Genomic DNA, 23,074 nt, shown 5'->3' on the forward strand with positions numbered 1-23,074 from the left:
AAAGAATGTGGGAGAACATTAAGAACCTTCCATAGGTATCTCTGTGTTGCCTGCTGCTGCCTTCTTGAGTGGGATAATGCAGATGCTATTCTTGGCCTCTTTGATCCTCCACCAACGACCCAATCTGTAAAGCAAACCCGAACAGAGATGTCACTCACCACAAACCTTTCTGGCCCATGACTCCCACTCACAGCAAGATGCTGTCACCATTGGAGATTAGAAAAACCAAAATAACAGTGGACTTGCAACAGACCATAACGCAAGGCACTGGGGAAACAAGGGCTAGACTGAGAAACCTTTGTTCAGTTAACGAAAGAGTCAAATAAGTATCTTCAAAACAGAAGGCTGTCTTCTGCTCTTCATGCACCATCCTCATGCTATATTCCTTGTTCTTCAGTATGTTCCCCTATCTCACTCCCCAACTGCCTAAAAAGCATCAGCAGCACAATTTCAAGGGCAGTGAGGTCCTTCTAAAGTCCACTGACATCATGGGTTTCAAAGGGTGTAACTCCGTTTAGAATTATACAGTCAAACAGGATTTAACGGCAGTTTTTTTCTGCTGTTATACAGCAAGCTTTCCCAGTGGTGTAAACAGACACTGCCCGTAATCACTTGCGTGCCAAATGTGGAATGATCTTCATGTAGCCCCCCCCCCAGGGGGGGGGAGTCTCTTACCAGAATTTATGGGCATATGCATGCTAAAAACATTTGACAGGAATTACTGTCAGGTGTTCCATCCTAAGGATCTTGAAAGATAACCCTAATACTGTCATGAAACCCAAGACTGTTTCAATTTAGGTTTAAAGTCGGTAGCATACGCGTATCGCATGCTGTCGCCTCTGGAAACCAAGTACAAGGGATGATCAAATAAAAAAGATGGCTGGAATACCTGTGTTCTTGTCCTATTCCAGCAACTAGAAAATTCCCAGTGTTTGAGAATTTCAAACTATTAACAAAGCCAACCTGAGAGAGAGGGGAAAAAGACCAAGTTAAGCAGTAGAAGCTGACCAGCAATTTAGCCACCAACAGATGATACCTCTGGAGTCCTTAGACAGCTGTGCACTTCCCCCTTTTTCACTCCTCAGCTGTATGAGTCACACAACAGCATGGTGTCAGCAGAACCAGCCACACCTTGCCTCCTATCCCAATTCAAAGTGTGCAAATGATTAGGGATGGGCATGGACCAGGAAAATGCAGTTCGGGGTTCAGGAGAACGCCGCCCCCTCCCCCCCAGCACTGTCATGCTAGAGACAACAGCCTCGCAAAGGATTAGAATTATACAGTCAAACAGGATTTAACAGCAGTTTTTTTTCCTGCTGTTATACAGTAAGCTTTCCCAGTGGTGTAAACAGGCACTGCCCGTAATCACTTGCATGCCAAATGTGGAATGATCTTCATGTAGCCCCCCCCCCAGGGGGGGGGAGTCTCTTACCAGAATTCATGGGCATATGCATGCTAAAAACATTTGACAGGAATTACTGTCAGGTGTTCCACTGGAGATCCCCTGTGAGGTTGGTGTCTCAGCAGCCATTCTGACAGGTGCAGGTTCAGGAGCATATAGTACGGATCCTGCGCAAGCGAGAGACACCAAACCCGTGCTTTTCTCACCAGGGGAATATCAAAAAGTGGTTCCAGCTTCCGAAATCCCTCTCCACACTTCCACAACTTCACACCGGTGTTGTGAGAACCTGATGAAGAAAAAGAATGTGAGGGCTTGGTTTCATATTAAGAACATAAGAACATAAGAGACGCCAATGTTGGATCAGGCCAAAGGCCCATCCAGTCCAACACTCTGTGTCACACAGTGGCCAGAAATACCAGTGCCATCAGGAGGTCCAGCAGTGGGGCCAGGACATTAGAAGCCCTCCCACTGTTGACCCCCCCAAGCACCAAGAAGACAGAGCATCACTTGCCCCAGAGCCCCTAGCTATACCTTGTGGCTAATAGCCACCCAGGAAAATGCAGTTCGGGGTTCAGGAGTGTATAGAATGCCCCACCACCACCACCAGCACTGGCATGCTAGAGACACAGCCTCTCCAAAATTAGTCATGAACTTTAGTTTGTGATCCGGTCCATGCCCATCCCTACAAATGATCCAACTGCCGGCTGGATTTATGTAGCATCTAAGACACACAGAAGTGCTTCATATATTCCAGATTTCTGCAACTCTTTGATCAAAATTAAGCCCTTACCTCGACTGAAACTTTACTTACACTCAAACTTCATCTTATCCTCTGTTCCCCTTATGCATTTTAAGCTATCATTTCTTTCCTCAGGACAGCCAAGCTACTAGTGTTCTAGATTTTTCTAGAGCTGCAACCATGGCTACTGTCTTAGTATCTGTCTCACATTTGAAATTCTGATCAGTCAGCTCTACTCCTGAGGCATCTGGATAAGGACAATTAAGGCACAAGCTTTTCACTAATGTAAAGAGGTGCCATTTTTATTGTACAGATTAAAAATTCTGAGATTTTGGAAATTTTACCAGAAGACTGGAATAGTACAGGGTACAATGACCCATGTTTCCAATATCTCTAAAAACTTATTAGATTCTATATTGTGGCTTACTTAACATGATAATCGGGTTTTTGGGAACTGTTTTGGGGAAAATGCAGCCGCACAAAAACAAGCATTTATAAAGTATTTTACAGTTGATGGGGCTTGGGAAACCCAGGTTTGAATCCCCACTCTGCTTGGGATGCTTGCTGGATGATCTTGGGCCAGTCACGCATACTCTCAGCCTAACCTACCTCACTGGGTTGTGCTGTGAGGATAAAACAGTAGAGAGGAGACTAATGTAAGCTGTTTAGGGTCCCCACTGAGGGGAAAAGTGAGGTATAAGTGAAGTAAATAAATAATTACTAAAATTCTTAGAGCAGCCCAGTAAGGTATTCTGGAACCATTATTTCCATATTGCAAATGGACAGCCGACAGAGCTCAAGGATAAAGTGAGACCAGAATGAGAAGATTTCTTGGCTCAGACACAATCTGACACCACTGTTATTAGCCTTGCACAATTAATCATTTTAGACCTTCAGCGTGGAACTCTATCTATGAAAAAGACATGTTTTCACAAGTAGCCAATCTCCACCCACGGGCTTACTTAACATGATAATCGGGTTTTTTGGACTGTTTTGGGGAAAATGCAGCAGCACAAACACAAGCATTTATAAAGTATTTTACAGCAGTGAAAGTGTTGATGGGCCCTGGGAAACCCGGGTTTGAATCCCCACTCTGCCTGGGATGCTTGCTGGATGATCTTGGGCCAGTCATGCATACTCTCAGCCTAACCTACCTCACTGGGTTGTGCTGTGAGGATAAAACAGAAGAGAGGAGACTAATTCTGGAGCCAAAGGGATTAGAGAAAGGAAGCTTTCTTCCTAGGTGAGCTGAGTTATTAGTTCTAGGATGCAAAGTTAACCTGTAATCTGTCATCCAGCTCACTTGAGTCAATAAAAAGTTTATTACTAGAATCAGCCCCACCCTGGTTTGGCATATCTTGTTTATTCCTGTGCTCTGCTTTGACACATCTTGGACAGGTATAATATGTAATACAGGGCTTTTGGATGACACCTCCACATTAGATCACTCCCAGTCCGGCTTCCGACCAGGCCATGGGATGGAAACGCCACTGGTTGCCCTCACGGATGACCTTCAGAGGCATCTGGAGTGAGACCAGAATGAGAAGATTTCTTGGCTCAGTCACAATCTGACACCATTGTTATTAGCCTTGCACAATTAATGGTTTTAGACCTTCAGTGTGGAACTCTATCTATGAAAAAGACATATTTTCACAAGTAGCCAATCTCCACCCATGATGCTGCCAATGCCCGCCATCATTACTTGATTCGCGCTAGCACTTTATGTACTGTTTTTAGATCTATACTTATTATGATTTTATTTAATTACCTGTTTTATCTTTGTCATCATACCATGTAAGCTGCCCTGAGCCTGCTCCGGGGAGTGCGGGATATAAATTAAATAAATAAATATGGGCAAGTCTGTCAGCTGTTGCCTATAACGGGAACTTCAAACCAGAATCTGGGTCCTAATAAATAGTTATCGGTTACACAGATTAAAAAACCCTTTCCATAAATGCAGCAATGTTTGCTATTTAGGATCAGGCCAAAGGCCCATCCAGTCCAACACTCTGTGTCACACAGTGGCCAGAAATACCAGTGCCATCAGGAGGTCCAGCAGTGGGGCCAGGACATTAGAAGCCCTCCCACTGTTGACCCCCCCCCCAAGCACCAAGAAGACAGAGCATCACTTGCCCCAGAGCCCCTAGCTATACCTTGTGGCTAATAGCCACTGATGGACCTCTGCTCCATATGCTTATCTAATTCCCTTTTGAAGCCGTCCATGCTTGTAGCCGCCACCACTTCCTGTGGCAGTGAATTCCATGTGTTAATCACTCTTTGGGTGAAGAAGTACTTCCTTTTATCCGTTCTAACCCGACCGCTCTGCAGTTTCATGGAGTGCCCACGAGTTCTTGTATTGTGAGAAAGGGAGAAAAGTACCTCTTTCTTTACCTGCTCTTTCCCATGCATAATCTTATAAACCTCGATCATGTCACCCCTCAGTCGTCTTTTCTCCAAGCTAAAGAGCCCTAAGCGCTTTAACCTTTCCTCATAGGGAAAGTGTTCCAACCCTTTTATCATTCGAGTTGCCCTTTTCTGCACTTTTTCCAAAGCTATAATATCCTTTTTAAGGTGTGGTGCCCAGAACTGCACACAGTATTCCAAATGAGGTCTCACCATTGATTTATATAGGGGCATTATTATATTGGCTGATCTGTTTTCAATACCCTTCCTAATAATCCCCAGCATAGCATTGGCCTTCTTTATTGCAGTCACACACTGTCTCGACATTTTCAGTGAGTTATCTACTACAACTCCAAGATCTCTCTCTTGATCTGTCTCTGCCAGTTCAGACCCCATCAATGTGTATTTATATTTAGGATTTTTGGCTCCAATGTGCATCACCTTGCACTTGGTCACATTGAACCCCATTTGCCATGTTGACGCCCACTTGCCCATCTTTGACAGATCCCTTTGGAGTGCCTCACAATCCTCACTGGTTTTCACCACCCTGAACAACTTTGTATCATCCGCAAATTTAGCCACTTCACTGCTTACTCCCATCTCCAAATCATTAATGAACAAGTTAAAAAGCAGTGGACCAAGTACTGATCCCTGCGGTACCCCACTGCTTACCACCATTCTGGAGCCAAAGGGATTAGAGAAAGGAAGCTTTCTTCCTAGGTGAGCTGAGTTATTAGTTCTAGGATGCAAAGTTAACCTGTAATCTGTCATCCAGCTCACTTGAGTCAATAAAAAGTTTATTACTAGAATCAGCCCCACCCTGGTTTGGCATATCTTGTTTATTCCTGTGCTCTGCTTTGACACATCTTGGACAGGTATAATATGTAATACAGGGGTTTTGGATGACACCTCCACATTAGATCACTCCCAGTCCGGCTTCCGACCAGGCCATGGGATGGAAACGCCACTGGTTGCCCTCACGGATGACCTTCAGAGGCATCTGGAGTGGGGCAGTTCGGTGGTGTTGCTGCTGTTAGACCTGTTGGCGGTGTTCGACACAGTTGACCATCAACTACTGATCCACTGCCTCGCCGACACTGGGATTCGGGTCCGCCTTGAATAGCCTGTGCTCTGCTGATATGACCCAGACTGTCAGCAGACTGTTGGATGCTGCCAATGCCCGCCATCATTACTTGATTCGTGCTAGCACTTTATGTACTGTTTTTAGATCTATACTTATTATGATTTTATTTAATTAGCTGTTTTATCTTTGTCATCATACTATGTAAGCTACCCTGAGCCTGCTCCAGCGGGGAGTGCGGGATATAAATTAATTAAATAAATAAATATGGGCAAGTCTGTCAGCTGTTGCCTATAACGGGAACTTCAAACCAGAATCTGGGTCCTAATAAATAGTTATCAGTTGGTTACACAGATTAATAAATGCAGCAATGTTTGCTATTTAGTTTAGCAAGCATTGCCCACAGTCTTCAGGATTTAAAAACTATGGTTTTTCCACAACAGCCAGTTGCATCCTCTGACATTGAAATCCACAATATCAGAACAGCTGGTAAGCGGTAGCCCAAAAGGTGAGGGACTTGAATAGCTAATTCATTTATAAGTGTAACAAAGCCCACTACCCATCAGAAGCCAAGGTAGCCCAAAAGGTGAGGGACTTGAATAACTAATTCATTTATAAGTGTAACATCAGAAGCCCAACACAGCTAATTGGTGTGATAAAAGTAAGAGCATGAGGAAAATCATGCAGATCCTTCAGAGAATATTTGCATCTTGACAAGAATCTTGAAAATAAAATCACAGATATTACGTTGGATCCAGACTCAATTTTCCATTACCTGAATGGAACTTTCCTTGCACCCCCTTCCTACTGCAGCCCATTAATCTCCATGAAATTCTGCTCTGGTTGAATAAGGGAACCCTGAGGAACAATGGGGGGGGGGTGCAGCATGAAAGGGGAACTGGAGGAAATTGCCCATTCCCTTTCGATAGTGGAAAGCTTAGTCCAAGTCCAAGTCCAACCCACTAACTTGTCTCTAAGTCAGGACCTCTTAGGTCAGCATTACCTCACAGACAAACCAGTGCAGAAAACAGTCCATTACGCATCCGTTTTACGCAACCATGTGTCCCACAAGGAGAGAATCATACCTGTCTAGTTTCCATGACGTGCCTTAAAATAAAGGCCATTCTACCTTTCTCTAGCCCCCAAAAGAAAAAGGACAAGAATCTCACAGTATGACGCACCTGTGGCTACAATGTCACTGTTCAGCAAGGCAGCAACAGAGGTGATCCAATATGGCTGTTCCAGGCCTTGTGCACCTTGGAAACCATGGGCCCGCTTCACTGTAGTTAGTGGTTTCTTTTTTGAGAGACCCCAGAGGGCGACTGACCTTTAGGAAAAGAAACAGGTGGTTACATCACATAGAAGAGCCACTGTACAAAATGACATTGATGTGTCAAGGTCATTATTTCAGGTGCTACTCACCCATCATCTGCCCCAGACACCATATGCTCCTCGTTGATCAGCTGGATGCAGTCAATGGAACCCCTAATACAAAAGAGGAGACCAACGTTCTATGTACTTGTTTTCAAAAGAAGCAACCTGAAGAATTTGGTAGCCAGCAGAAGATACTGTATACTCCATTGCCAAAACTTGCAAAGTTAGGTAAATAACTTTCACCCAGTTTCAGAGGGTAGCTGCGCTGGAAAAGCTAGATACGAGTCCAACCGCACCTTAGAAACCAACAAGATTTTTTGGAGTATGAGCTGCAACACCAGATATCTGATGGACTCTGATCTCAAAGCACTTCCTCTACTCCCAGGGGCTTCGACAACAAATTAAGGGAGTTCCGGTTCCAGCAGCTCCCCAGGCAGACACACCGTGGCGTTGCTCCTGCCCCTTTTTGGTGAATACAAGAGAAGTTTTTACTTTGAACTTTAAACTTAGATAAGATATTGCTGCTTTGAAACTCTGAAGCCTGTAGTATTTACAAGATATCTGATGAAGGGAGCTTTGACTCTCAAGAGCTCATATCCTGAAGATCTTGTTGGTCTCTAAAGTGCTACTGGATTCGAATCTAGCTTTAACCTAGTGTAGGACAATAGACATACATCTCAGAACCATTCTTGCTGAAACAAGAGACTTCCTTACAATTCTTATGTGAATAATCACGAAAGTAGAAGTTTCACTGGTCATCTTGATGGGGAAATCTTCCCATGAAGAAGTCCAAACATATTAAGTGTCCTCCTCACTGAGGCTCAGGCTAAGGACTATTTTGAACCTCAGGTGGATAAAGATCACTACTCAGTCCAATCACTAGACTGTGGATAAAGATCACTACTCAGTCCAATCACTAGACTGTGGATAAAGATCACTACTCAGTCCAATCACTAGACTGTGGATAAAGATCACTACTCCTGCATCTAGGATTGTTGCCACAGGACAGGATTAGAAGAGGTGCAAGTTCAGAGGATGAGTTCGAAAGAGAAGTCAACAATTAAATGATGTCGCCTCCTGTTCCAACACAGTTAGTCTCCAAGAGCCAACAGCAACACAGTTAGTCTCCAAGAGCCAACTTGCAAATGATGGCAGGACCGCAGTTAAAAGTGTCGTAGCTTGTGCTGAAAGCACAGGATCTCCCTTCCCACTCCGTATAGTCTATCTAAAGTAATTCCTACCCACTCTAATACTTACTGGTGCCCATAGAATACAAGCTGGGATTCCTCAGGAATCTTCCAGACTCTGACAGTGCCATCCCTCCCCCCTGATGTGACACAGCACTCCCGGCTCAGGCTGTCCAGTCCTGTAATCACATCCTGATGGCCAAACCTGAAGAGAAAGAGAGCAGAGGAGATTCCATTATGAACTATGCACACTTATCTGGTGCAGACAATTACAGCTGAGGATATCAATTGTCTTTACAGGCAGCCAGGCAGATTCTTTGCTTCCCTGCTTCCCACTCAGTCTTTACATCTCACGAAACAAATGTCACACTATAAAGCCACAGCCATTAGGAATGGGGTTCCAGTGCAAGTACTTTATACAGCTATGCACAGCTGCGACAGTCAAAAAAACTCAGTTTGGCAGCTGCTGACCAACTATTCAAGCAGCACAGCAGCCATAAAGAAGAACAACACAGATCATGGAGGCCCACCTACCACATCCCCACAAGCAGTCTAATGAATACACACAGAATGCATGCAACTTACAAGGTTTCCACGTAGGCATTCTCTGCCGCGTTCCACACTTTGATCGATCGATCATGGGAAGCACTGTACAACTGGTGTGTGCCTTTTCGGAAAGACAGGCCCTGCACAAAGGAAGAGATCTGGGTAAGAAGGAGACTGTGGAATGAATAATCCTCAGAGGAAGGGGCGGAACTGCTTTACGAAACTTGCTTTTTATGCATTTTTTATTTCTGCCTCCAAGGCTATTACCATATTTGATTCCTACTACCACTCCATTTGTCAGTTCTGGTAAGGATACTTTACTTTGTTTTTAGGCACCAGGCCAAAACACACCTTTCCCCCCCAGGCTGTTAATTAGGGGGTTTATCTTACCAGTTTTTAATGGTCTGTCTCTAATTTTAGGGATAATGATCCTTCTTCCTTCTAAAGAAACAGTACATTTAATACTCATAGAAAATTCATCTGTAAGCATAGACATCCAGTGAATATCAAAAGGATTTTCCAAATATATACACATTTTTTAAAAAAACATATCAATATAACTATAGAAAGGAAATAATCAACATCCAATACCAACATCAATCTCCTGCATAAGTCCTCTCCCTTTACACTGATATGGTTTTGTAAAAATCTTCTGTATATATTTTGATATTCACTGGGTGTCTTGATATATTTACAGATTAATTTTCTATGAGTATTAAATGTACTGTTTCTTTAGAAGGAAGAAGGATCATTAGTGATTTGATCATGGTTTTTGCTTTTGGACTTTCTGTCTTCCATGCTTTTCACTGCTTTTCTAATCTAATTTTATGGATAGCTTTTATGCTGTCCAGTGGCTGGTTTTTTAATGGTTTGTTTTTAATATAGTAACACTGTTTTAATTGTAAGCTGCCTTGAGCAGGATGCTGAAGAGATGGCATAGAAACATCCTAAACAAACAAACAAATGCATCCTCAGGAAAAGGACCTCAGAAACAAACAGACCTGCATAGATGTAACAAATATCCATTTCCTATATTTTAATCTGGCCTTCCAGGATAGAATGAGGCAACTCACACCAAAAATAGTTTTAAAAATCCATATGAACTATCAGATCAATACAGCTGGCAATAACACTGACTTTATTAGCCAGAGTGCAGTCCTGTGAAGATCCAATTGCAGCTGGCTGACTGAGGAAACCAGGTTATTTCTACAAAGTCTGCCCCCAGGTTTATGTGAAATTGTTTGTATAATGCTTCCTTCATATCAGGAACAGCTTTAAATGGTCTTATAAAAAAAAGTTGCTGTCGAATCCTGAGTGCACCTGATCTACAATATAACTCTTTTTGCCAGGCTCCATTCACTCACCGACACAGCATCACGATGACCTGTGAACTTATACAGGTGCTGGCAGGTTGCAGCTTCCCAGATCATAATGAGTTTGTTCTTATCTCCGGTAGCCTAGTCAAGACAGACAAGGGAAGACACTTGTGTCAAGTACCCTCAACAGCAACAGCTGCTGCTACAAGTAATAAGGAGACTCAATCAAGGACCATTCATGCACTGGCTCTCCTTGTCATCAGTCAGTGCCTTCAGATCAAGAGACTGTTGACACCCAGCTGTGCTGCAAACCAGGGTGGCAACAGCAGCTCTGCTTTGTGTTTTGTTAGTAGTATGTGGGGGAATGTCTTGTTTCTCAGAATGGGAGATGGGTAGGTTCCCTTACCAGGTATTTACCATCCGAGGAGATAGCCATGGACAAGATGTGTGCTGTATGGCCATGACTTTCCTCTGTCACCTTCTTCCCTCCACGGATCACATGCAGCTTCTTCCCACTCTCCACATCCCCTAAGAGATACAAGGTTCTATTTAACTCTTAGCAGGACAAAGCCCAGAATCACACATGTTTTAAACACTACTTGGGAATCTTTCCTTGCTCCATCAACCTAGTGCTCTGCAAACCAGAGTTGCTCCACTAGAACCTATGGCTAGGGAGTCCAGTCACTCTCCCCTAACCTGATCTATCCCCTAGGGTGCTGTGGGGATAAAAGGGGGTGGGGAGGAGAACTATGTATGCCACTCCTGATTTCCTTGGAGGGAGTGTGTGGGGAAATAAAAATGAAGAGAGATGGGGAGTCACAGATGTAGTCCTTCTTCTAGCAGTGATCAAATAGCAACTTCCATACTGGGATGAAAGCTTAAACAGGGGTCCCCAAACTTTTTGAGCCCACAGGTACCATTCAGAATTCTGTCAGGACGCAGCAACAAAATGGCCACCGCAGGAGGTGAAGCCAGTCACAAAATGGTTGCCACAGCTTATCTTCAGCAACGCCGTGTAGATCCCTGCACATCCAATCAAATCTCCAACAGCCAATGAGAAGCCTTGCTTGGCAAAAGGCCTAACTGGACTCACCTAATTTGTAGAAACACTTGGTGGGCACCAGAAAAAGTATAAGTGGGTGATATGGTGCCCATGGGCACCATACTGGGGATCCCTGGCTTAAAATCTAAAAAGCACATGGCCCAAAGTCTACATCTCTGTAGGGGAAAAAAATAATATGTGGAGACAAAAAAATGCCCTTCAGACATAACACGCCTGCCCATAGGTGACATAAAAACTTCAAAAGAGTTAAAATGCATTTCAAATCCACCTTCTTTGCATTAACAGAGATGCAATACAAAAAAACTTTATTTCTACTTCTCACAAACGTACACTATAAGAAGGAAGGCTGAAAAAACACTTTCGAGTGGCATGTCTAAAGTGACTCTACTGACTTTTTAAACCCAAATGGATTACACAGAATTGACTCTGGGGGGTGGGGGGGAGGACACATTTCAACTATAAATCACCAGCATCCTCAGTTCACCCTATTTTAATGTATTTATTACCTGGCATATCCCGTCCTACTGATTATCTCTCCATAATGCATACTAATGGATTTTATTATTTTTTCTTTCAGGTGGCCTACTCAAGCAGAAGGAAAAGCGGTCAGATGATAAGGGCTTTATTTTAGCACAGTGCTTGGCATTCTGTTCTTGCAGCTGTGATGCTCAACGGAATGCACACAGTTCCTGGAAGCAGCATTCACCTAGGGCCTTGAACGCACTCACCCCTGAGAACTCCATCTATACCCCCTTCCTGTGCCAACTCCATAACAACATCCTGTACCCACTGTGCTAACTCCATAACAACATCCACTGAACACCTACACTTTACAAAAGTTACCTGAGCTGAACCTAATCTGAAAACTTCCCACTAATGTAGCTCTGGGTTCATCATCATTATAGAATTTGGCATATACAATTCAGAGAATCTCAGACATGATTAGAGGAGTCTCCACAAGTGTTCAGAAGTCAGCTTCAGAAAGACTCCTTTCAACCCAAAGCATGGACTCAAGTCAAGCTATAAATTCCTTAACCCAAAAGGGTAAGCAGGATCTTAATGGAAGGATTAGTTTGGCCATGAACAAATCATACCATATGCATGATAGGAACCATTCATTTTCAGAGCACACGCTTTGCATGTATAAAAGGTTTTAAGATCAAACTTCTTGCAACTCCAATTAAAGGCACAGCTAAGACAGACCTCTGTTGGAAACTCTGAAACGCAACCACCTGCCAGAACACTGTAGAAGTCCATGACCCAGGGGCTAGATCAATACAAAGTAGTGCCTTTCATTGAGCCTTACAAACCTCAGACATCCAAGAGCTGAACATCCCTCAGCAGAATAAAAGATACAGCAGGACAGGTACATAGCTTTAAGCCTTATGAGAAAAAAGTGGCTTTCAGGCGCAGTTACTCTATTCAAGAAATCTTACAGGGCAATCCTATGCAGCATTGCTCCAGTCAAAATCCATTGAAATAAATTTTATTATTATTTAATAAAAATAATAAATGAGCTTAGGTTGCAGGAACTCTGCATAAGATTGCATTGTCAGGCTAGCAATCTCATTGAGATGCAAGGCAGATTACACAACGCAAGTCAAATACAATCAACAGGATGGGACAGCCAATAAACAAAGCAATAAGGTATGGACAGCAGAAATCTGAAAACGAGAAGTCTGAAGGTGGAGCTGAAGCACAGCTTAAATATTAACATGACAGGTTAAGCAATGCAGAAATTTACACAGTAGGATCATATGTACAACAACAGACAGTATGCACTATATATAGCTGTTTAGTCCACAGACCCTGTATCGTTACCAAAGCACCTTTATACTACAGACCCTAATCACCTGCTTAAAAAGGCCACCCTGAATAATTCAGTTTTGCACAGTCTGTGGAAAGCTAGGAGAGTGGGAGTCTTCCTGATCTTCTCAGGCAGACCATTCCACAAGGTGGGGGCCACAACAGAGAATGCAGATGTCTGGGCAGTTGTTGATTTTGCCCCTTTTCAGGGTGGCACCTGCAGAAGGCCTTGCTCAGATGAGCAAAGCTGCTGTGGTGGAGCATAGGAAGAAAGATCCCAAAGATATGAGGAGCCAAAGTTTTATAAATTGACAGATTCATTCATTAAATTTGCATATGGAAAACACACTGCTACTGAAGACGTATATGCACAAAGTGGTTTTAGAAGACAGTGCTTTGTGCAACAGAAATGTGTATCTTAGAAGAAGCACTGGTCCTTCCCTCACACACATGATAAGCACCTACCAACCACACTTTTTGCAAGTCTCTGCATTACGTTAAATAACACAACTGTTGTCTGGTTAGTCACCACTTTTTTAGTCTAACAAAGTAGATCAATCTAACTATGTTTCAACAGATTGATCCAGTCAGGCAACTCACATGGTAATCCTAGATAGAATTACTCCAGTTTAAGCCCAGTGAAGTCAAGACTTATACTGCAGCAGCTCTGCAAAGGACTGCAGTCAGTGTTCCCTCTAAGCTGAGTTAGTGTGAGCTAGCTCACAGTTTTTCAGCCTCCGGCTCACACATTTTTTGTCTTAGCTCAAAAAGGATGGCTCCAGAGCAAGCTAATTTGTGCAGTAGCCAAATTGCTCACTCACAACTTTAATGCCAGTAGCTCACAAAGTAGAATTTTTGCTCCCAAGACCCCACAGCTTAGAGGGAACATTGATTGCAGTACACAATACTTCAGCCCTATTTCAGCATCAGGTGGCTTGTAGTGATGCAGGCCACTCTGCAGCTAAACTATTTGTCAGAATAATTTGTTAATTCTTAGAAGAACAAACAGAATTTCCAGGGCTGAGAATACAAAAGCTGGGGGAGGGGGGGAATAGTACTGAAAATGTGTAAAGGCAGATATAGTGGAAGGAGACTGTGGCAAAGTCAGGCTATATTTTGTTGATGTTACTAGGAGGAGGAAGAAGAAGAAGAGATTGGATTTATACCCCGCCCTTCACTACCCAAAGGCGTCTCAGAGCGGCTTACAAACTCCTTTCCCTTCCCCTCCCCACAAAAGACACCCTGTGAGGTAGGCGGGGCTGAGAGAGCTCTGACCGAAACTGCTCTTTTTCAAGAACAGCTCTTATCAGAACTACAGCTTGCCCAAGGTCATTCAGCCAGGTGCAAGTGGAGGAGTGGGGAATCAAACCCAATTCTCCCAGATTAGAATCCGCGCACTCAACCACTATACTGGAGTCCCTTCACTTCCCCAAGATGCACAAAGAGGAAGTGGTATTTCAGCATCTGATACCATTTTGATTAACTGAGCTTTCCACTCCACTCCTAAGGGTATGTCCTACAGAACACACAGTGGTGCTTTCTCTTTCCTGCCTCCTCTTCCACACCCTGCCAATAATATCCTCCTTAGACGGAAACGTTCTCCTTTTATAGAAAGCAAGACTCACACTTGATGATGGAGCAGTCTTTGGAAGCAGAAAATACATATTTATCGTCTGGTGATATGACTAGACAAGTGATGGGCAGCCGATGTCCTCGCAGAACCCGGATGTCAGCTACGTCTGGAAGCTGCAACTGTTCAGAGAACCAGTTAAATCACTGCTCAGGCCCAAACATCAGTTGTAATTCTGCAATAACAGCTTGCCATGTTCAGAGCAGAGACAAATATTTGGATCACCAACCTTCTGGTAAAAGTGGCTATCGTGGAGGCACAGCATCCTAGCTAACAATGTTGCAATCAGCTCAGTAAAACAGTAATCGTACAGCTATAACACAACTATTAAGTCCCCCATCTGGAAAATATCACCCACCTCATAACATACAAGGCTGATTTAATTATTTAAGTTTTAAATGTGTTTTTCTTTAAGTGTCTGGTAAGTTTAAGAGAAAGGGGGGGTGAAAGAGGGAGGTGAGTGAGGTGATTGGCTGGTGACTGAGAGTGTATGGGAGGAGCCAAGAAGAAGAAAAAACTGGTAGAGAGAGAATAAGCAGTTAACAGTCAGCAGTTACTGGTCAACAGAAAAACAGGCAGCAGAGTCTGAGAGAGCAGTCTTCTGATAAGAATCCAACAGAGTGCTGTGAAAAGCATTAGGATTCTAGGGAAGAAAGTACATATTAGGGACTAAAGAGAGTCCTCATATTGTCAAAGTATTATGAGAGTGTGAGAGAAAGCAGCTGACAGAAGCCCAAGTTAAAAGAAAGAGAAAGATTTAACTGAGCAAAATATATAAAAGTTAAGGAGAAGGTACATTCTGAAAAGAAAGGAGGATTTAATAGAGAGGAGTGATTGTGAAGAGAAAGAGCATAACAACCTCACCAGAGGTTATTAACATTCACCGTTTTATTTACTGAAGAGATAAGTTGCTAAACATCCTGAAACCAATACACTTTTTGTACAAGTAACGCTTATTTTCGTTTTAGCTAAACCTGAAGTCATATGCAGTTAAAATACAAGGGTCTCATCCTGAGGACCGCATAGTCCAACGAAGGGGCCTTAGATCTTGGGCACAATACTGTGGGAAAGGTTGAATCATAAAATTGCAAGATAGCCACAGAAAGTGCCCAAACATGCTGCTTTGTGACAGGAATGGATTAAAGACGTTATTGGGCAGACTCAAGGATGTGCATGGTCTGAAAGAGATGGTTCTTCAGAATTGTGGCCCCAGCTTGTGAAGGGCTGAGGGATAATAAGCAGCGCCTTGTACTGAACTTAGAAACAAACTGAAAGCCAGATCAGTGCAAATGGTTCCACTTTGGTGCTATATGCATAAAACTGCCTGCTCCAGTGATTCTGCAAGATGAGTCACACCAACTCACCCCTGGGGGTCAATAACAAATTATTCAAACACCACCAGAAATCATGCATTGTTCTGTGTTGAGACCTTTAGCTTTCTGTGCAGTATGGTATAACTCAAAAGACAGATACTTTCTACTGCCTCCCTGTGATGAATGGTTTCAGGTTCAGCCCTCCAGAAGCCTCAGCCAATCAATTTCGAACAGTGGACTGGAATGTTGAGGGGGGGGGGAGAGATTGGCAGTTTAACCCTCCCCTTCCCCCCCCCGAAAATCTGAATGCTAAATATGCCATCTGTTTAAATGTTTTAATACTGAATTTTTGTAGTTTTAACTGGTTTTAAAATCGTATTAGATTTTATGTTGTTGTAAACCGCCCTGAGTGGGGACGGGCGGTTAAGAAATCAAATGAAATAAATAAATAAATAACTGCTGGCCAGCTGACAGAGTTGAGGGTTGTTGGATTTTGGTGGGACATGGGCTAGGTTAGGAGGTCTGCAGATTAGCCAGTGAGTCCATTAGGGCCTTTAAGGTATTTTGAAGATAGTTAGGGATGCGGTGCTGTTCCTGTCAAAAACAGATAAAAGCCTTTCTGTTCCATGCTATAAATCTGAATTAGTCAAGCAAGAAACCTGCTTTCTAACCGCTGTGCTTCCTCAGGCTCCAGCTCTCCAGTAATGTTACTGTAACAGAGGGTTAGAGAAAAGGAAGACAAAGAAACAACCTAGCCATGCATACTACTGAAATAAACCTGTTTCTTAGTTGTTTTCATCAAGCCTACTGGGTGATCCCTTCAAGCCAATAATCCTCTCGTACCTGGCCAAGTGAACACTGGGTGGCACCCTGACTCCAGGCATTGCCTACGTGGTCCCAAAAATAAGCAAGTAAAGCAGACACACAAAAAGAAGCATGTAGGGTATGAAATTTAAGTGTCTAGTTACTAGGTCAGGAGATGGAGCGTTGTCAACAATAACAGTGACATGACTTTTCCCGTACTACAACAGATTACAAAGACCAGGCCAGAAATTTCAAAATGGAACATCTAACCAACCAAATATACAAATTCTTGGAAACATAAGCATTTAGACTGGGTTACTACATAGAAAGGCCACCACATCTTTTCCATATGACCAGCTCAAAACAATGCTGAATTCATCTGCGCATGGAACGGGGTTACTGAGGATGTGGCGGGGGGGAGGATTTGTGAATTTCCTGCATTGTGCAGGGGGCTGGAGTAGATGACCCTGGAGGTCCCTTCCAACTCTATGATTCTAAGAAAGGAGAACAATTTAAAAACAGAGGATAAGAAAAACAAGTTGAAGAAGACTCAAGCAGAAGGGGAACCTTGATAGAGAAAATTGCCTTCTGCTTCAAGAAACAGCAGTTAACTGCTCCCAAGTTCTGCAGGGAAGTGATTTCTACTTACGCTTTTGGCAATCTGTCGCTGTAATTTCCCTTTCTGTTCAAGCTGCAGGAGAAAGAGGAAACAAAAATCAGAGTGATCACTGCAATACTCTTCTCCCCCCTGTCCCCTCAAGCACCCTAGGAATAAGCAAAGATGAACAAGGTACGAGGAGAAAATACATGCACAGGACTCAACATTTTATATACTGATAAGAGCTATCAAAATCCTCCCTGACTGCTGCAAAACAAAACAGCCATAAGTTGCTAGACCCCATGACTGTGAAGACAAGTTTTTTGCAAAGGTGCAAAGAAGTAAGGCGGCCAGTGAACCCCATAGCTCGATATTGAATGTACAGAACTTCAGAATACCTAAAACTCTGAAGAACTGACATGATTTTGCATATTAATATTAGCATTGAAAATTCAAAGGCTAATCCTCCTTAGAAGCCTAGAACTGTTTCCTTGAAATGCCATGCAGCAGAAGAGATTGTGCAAATTACCACACCAACTGAGGAATATGCTGTGATCCAACAGCTCCCTTGGTTCCAGTCTCACCTTTTACACACTCATTCAGTAACCTTAGACAAGTCATTTTTTCCATCTGAGGCTCTGACCTTAGCCCTGCATCTGCAATTCATCTTTTTCTTTGGGTAAAATGAGAATATGGGTCCTTTGCTTGCTGATGCCCCCATCCATGAGCAAGAGAGGCCCAGAGCAGCTCTTCTGCAAACCCTCCCCAGGTATCCCACTCACCACATCTTCCTTCAGTCGGCCAGCAATCAGGTCCCTTTCCAAGGCCTCTTCTTCTGCCTTCTCCTCTTCTGCCCAAGTAAAAAAAATCCAAACTGTACATGAGGGACACAGCTCAGAAAGAGATCAAAATTAACAATGGGTTGGAGAGGCGGGGGCATTCATGGATGCATAAACGGAGCCTCTGCTGCTCACATAGCAGACAACAACACACACACCCCCGAAACTAAGATACTCTGGCACAGACATTAGCCAACACACTAGTAGCCAGTTTACACACATCAAAACTATGGTTGCCATTTGAAGCCACTGTGCATAGCAGTTCCCTGCCCATAACCACATTAGAACATGCACTAGTTCAGTGCACAAAACAATGCTGCTTTCATAGAATTCTTTCTGTAAAATTCTTCCAAAGTCCCTTTTAAGGTTTATTATAACATTCAGGAAACTTTCGTAAGAACCAATCCTTAGCACCTGTTCCCTTCTGCAGTACAAAGCATAAGCATTCTTGAAAAATATTTTTCTATCCATATACCTAAGCGTCGAGCATTTGAAACCAGTGTAAAGTACAGCTTGTCAGTACAGTGCATGCTCTGCGTGCACAAAATGCCAGATTCAATCTGTGATATCTTCAGCCAAAAAGATAGGCTGAAAGAGATCTGTATCTAAGACTCTGGAGAATCAGTACCAGTCAATGCTGACGATACTGACCTATATGTAGTGGTGGTCTAACTTGGTTCAAGCCCATGTCCATATATGATTGTTCATGTTTAAGTGTCTGACTTCCAGCCAATTAGAGGGCTAAAAAAAACTTAATTGCCTGAAAGCCATAATACATTAAGCTGAAGGTCATCCTTCACCTTGCTGTCGAAGCTGCTCTAGGTATAATTTTGCTAATCTCAACTTCTTCTCTTGTGGTGTCTCGTCAATCTCCTCTTCTGCTTCATTGTTCTTTTTCTTTGCAGGGCTGTGAGAAGAGGGCACAAAGAAAAAGACAATAATCTACATGGACACATCTCTCACACACACCCCTTTGATAGCCATCCATCAACAACTCAGAACATTAAACAAAATGTATTTAGAATGAAAGAACCCTAAAAATACACCCTCACCCTTAAACTTAATAGGGGCTTAGGTAAAGGTTCCCTTGCTCGAAAGCCAGTCAAATCCGACTCTAGGGTTGCGGTGCTCATCTCCGTTTCAAAGCCGAAGAGCCAGAGCTGTCCGAAGACGTTTCCATGGTCATGTAGCCCGCATGACTAAACACCAACACAGTTACCTTCCCACTGAAGTGGTACCTATTTCTCTACTTGCAATTTCTTGCTTTCGAACTGCTAGGTTGGCAGGAGCTGGAACTAGAGACGGGAGCTCACTCCGTCATGTGGCACACTCGGGTCTCGAACTGCTGAACTACCGACCTTCCACAGCCTGCAGTTAAGCATCTTAACCACTTCAGCCACCACAGCTCCTCACAATAGGGGCTTACAACAACAGAAGTCAAATATTTTTTTCTCTGTTATATAACAGATAAGAGCTAATAGGGGCTTACAACAACATAAATCAAGTATTTTCTGTTATATAACAGATAAGAGCTAATGGAGCACTCATCCTTGCTAAACAAAAATATTTCCATTTCAAGACTACTGGAACAGCAAGAGAGTCTCAGTTGCTGCTTTGAAACACCAGGGAGGGGATCTCTACATGCTGTTATGGCAACCCGAAGTGGCCTACGTACATACACAGAATGTGCAGATGTCAAGAATTGATTGATTGTAATATTATTGACCTTTATATATATATCCCAAGAGGAAAGTCATATAAAGTTTTACTTTTCTACAGCTTTATTTAAGAACATATAACAACTGCCCTACTAGGCTAGGAAAGATATCAAATGGGTGATATCATAAGGAAAGCCCTGCTGGATCAGCCCAGCAGTCCATCTAGACCTGCAGCCCATATCCCACTGTGGCCAGACAGATAGCTGAGTGTAGGCACACCATTACCTATCTGGCTCAGAGTCACTGGAGATCTCCTCATTCAGCTTGGAGCCAGCTTTCTGCCAGGATTTCTCCTCTGCCACTGGAAGCTAGAAAATAAGAGATGCTTTTAAAACATAGCTGCAACACTGTTAGATAGAACTACCACTGCAAACCACAGTGTTCTTTCTCTGGTACGGTAGAAAAGCAGGAAAGATAGCACACAATCAGTAGCTGGATGAAAACTGGGGCACCCCTGCAGCCAGACTGAAATTTTACACCGATATACTATTAGTGACCCATAGCCCTCATCTGCAGATAGCTAAGACCATGGATCAGGGCCACGAGGATGCTAAACAGATCTTCCTTCAAACTTAGAGCACAGAGAATGTACTTAGGTAGCTGCTGCAGTTCAGCAGTGGCTGCCATCAGCTACAGCTTCAGGCTACAGATGCTCTGGGGCCCTAGTCACATGGGCCGGATATCGCAGGGGGAGGCGTGGCTAATCGCAGTTTGATCCACGATTACGCGATCAGACGCGCCGGCAGCACACCACGGGTCCTTCCCTTGGTGCGGGTGGGTAAACGAGGGTGGCGATCACACGACGATCCTGCAGTGCGGCAAAGAAGCGGCACAGCACGATCACACAAGCAATGGCTAGGCGCCGCTTTCCTCTTTGTGCGCATGCGCCGTTGGGTGCTTCTGTGCATCTTGTGGAGACTTGGGGGGGGACCCTGTTTGCGAAGGGACATTGGTGGGCGCCGGATGCCACCACCGGAAACGCGATCAGACGCCAGCCCTTGCCTTGCGGTTTCCGGAAACCAGTACCTCGGAGGTACTAGTTTTTAACTCAGCATCTTCGGCGGGAAGCCTCAGGTTCGCCACGGGAGCTCTACGCTTCCCAGATGTTGTGGTGTGATTCTGCCCGGAAAATCCGCCTATCTTCCGTCTCTGTAGCGTGGCTAATGCGCCGTGTGACCGCAGCCTGGGTCAGGCGACAGTGAAAGCCAGCAACTGTGGTGGGCCTGGGTGAGTCGGAGAACACCAGCATCTTCTGCGTGCCTGGCCACAGCAGCTGACACCAGCAGCTGCTTCAGGCCCAAGTGCAGCAATAGCCGATACCAGCACCCACTGCAAGCTCAGGTGAGAAGGCAGACAATGGCAGCTGCAGTGGGCCCAGGCACAGCAGAGGAGGATTCCAGTAGCCAAGCTCCATTGTAAGTGGTAGGGCCTGGAGCCTTGCCAGGCTCGGCATTGGAGGGGTATGGGATTCCCCCACTGCCACAAGTCTTCCGGCCCCTCCACTGATACCAAAGGAGAGAATCGGCAGTGCTGGGGAGGAGGATTCTTCCTTCCATGAGTATCTTGGGTTCCCACTTATATAGAATAATCCTTATCAACAATTCTACCAAACACAGAATGTCCAACTATTTATGCAGACACGGTGTAAACTACAAGACTGGCTCAAGATCAATTTGTAGTTTTAAGTTTCACAGATGATCTTAAGTGACTATTATTGCTTCCTTAAACTAACATTAAAGTTGGCAAGACACATGCCATTTTGGTGGTGGTGGAAGTCACAGCCAATTTATGGCAACCCCATAAGGTGTTCAAGGCAAGGGATGTTCAGAGGAGGTTTGCCATTGCCTGCCTGTGTTGTGACCCTGGACTTTCTTGGTGGTCTCTCACCCAAATAATTACCATAGCTGACCCTCCTTAGCTTCTGAGATCTGACCAGATCCAGCTAGCCTGGGCTACACAGGTAAGGGCAAACACCATTATTCATACAAGCAAGACTGCTTCCTGAGGCTACTCCTAGCATATTAATCAAAGAATAAAAAGGTAAAGGTAAAGGTTCCCTTGCTCGAAAGCCAGTCGAGTCCGACTCTAGGGTTACGGTGCTCATCTCCGTTTCAAAGCCGAAGAGCCAGCACTGTCCGAAGACGTTTCCGTGGTCATGTGGCCGGCATGACTAAGCACCAAGGCGCACGGAACGCTGTTATCTTCCCACCGAAGTGGTACCTATTTATCTACTTGCAATTTTTTGCTTTCGAACTGCTAGGTTGGCAGGAGCTGGAACTAGAGATGGGTCCCCTGAAATTCAGCAGATCTACTTTCTAGCCAGAATTTAACAGGCAATCCCCATAATACGTCCATTAAATTTTCATCCAACCCTTCTACCAGTGCCTCATCTGCCTGCCTGCCACCCGGATTAGAAAGAACTATGCGTGTTATTAATTGACCTACACTAGGTAATCCCGGAGTGCGGACTCTACGCACCCATCCTATACATACTCCATGGCCAAATCAACCTCAGAAGACCGACAGACCACCTTGCCTTTCCCTTCCCCACTATCTCCTTACTAACTTTTCGCCTTTTGCGTCCGGTCCCTCCAGCCGTGGTAGCAGAAACATCTCGCCGTTGCTTTTTCCGGTTCATGTCCCCAGCCGCCATGCTGTCCCTGCTAGACCGCTTCCTACACGTGGCTCTCCGATCCAATTCCCTAGGCCTCTCCGATAGGACAGAAGCAACATCGCCCTCCTCCCATTGGCCGAAATTCTGCTTAGGAACCCTGCCTCCTTCAGAAGTAGAGTGGTGGCGGTCCTTTGGTCTGAGATGCCACCTTATTCTCATTGGTCTAGACATTTCGATTAACTCAGCTAATAGGTCTCTCTCACTGGTCCTTTTAGGCTGCACGGCAATGATTATTAGGCATGCGCGTTGTATTATTCCGGGGGCGGGGCGATGAGGGCGCTGGATGCTCCTGTAGTATGGTTTGTGCACCAGTTGGAGGCAGCGTTGAGTAGGAGGCGGTGTAGGAGTAATATCCTTGGTGCAGGCAGCGCGGTGTTTAATATTGTTATGAAGTCCAGAGGGAGGAGAAATCGGGGAGGTGGGATTGTGGCAGCTAGTGAGTCAGTCTGCTAAATGCAGAGAATGACCGAAAGGGGAAAAAATGTTTGTCTTCGGGAAAGGGCGTGGCCTTGCCTTGGAGACCTGGGATCCCCCGGCTGGCTTTCTAGCTTGCATAAGGCTTTCCTATCAAACTTTGAGAC

General features: G+C 44.3%; 1 protein-coding gene across 1 annotated transcript; it reads right to left on the bottom strand.

Annotated features, from left to right (window-relative positions):
* RRP9 (ribosomal RNA processing 9, small subunit (SSU) processome component, homolog (yeast)) lies at positions 1 to 22,488 on the bottom strand. The gene is made up of 15 exons (XM_015417738.1): positions 22,386 to 22,488; positions 20,045 to 20,127; positions 18,902 to 19,008; positions 18,045 to 18,112; positions 17,314 to 17,355; positions 14,543 to 14,669; positions 10,455 to 10,576; positions 10,097 to 10,189; positions 8,772 to 8,872; positions 8,257 to 8,391; positions 7,048 to 7,110; positions 6,807 to 6,952; positions 1,609 to 1,688; positions 890 to 963; positions 1 to 124 (listed from the first exon to the last, which is right to left on the bottom strand). The coding sequence occupies exons 1-15, from the start codon at positions 22,470 to 22,472 to the stop codon at positions 19 to 21; spliced, it is 1,434 nt and encodes a 477-aa protein (XP_015273224.1). The 5' UTR covers positions 22,473 to 22,488; the 3' UTR covers positions 1 to 18.
* Positions 22,489 to 23,074: the final 586 nt, after the last annotated feature.

Source organism: Gekko japonicus, unplaced genomic scaffold (genome assembly GCF_001447785.1).
Source record: "Gekko japonicus isolate JY-2015 unplaced genomic scaffold, Gekko_japonicus_V1.1 scaffold97, whole genome shotgun sequence".
NCBI lineage: Eukaryota > Metazoa > Chordata > Lepidosauria > Squamata > Gekkonidae > Gekko > Gekko japonicus.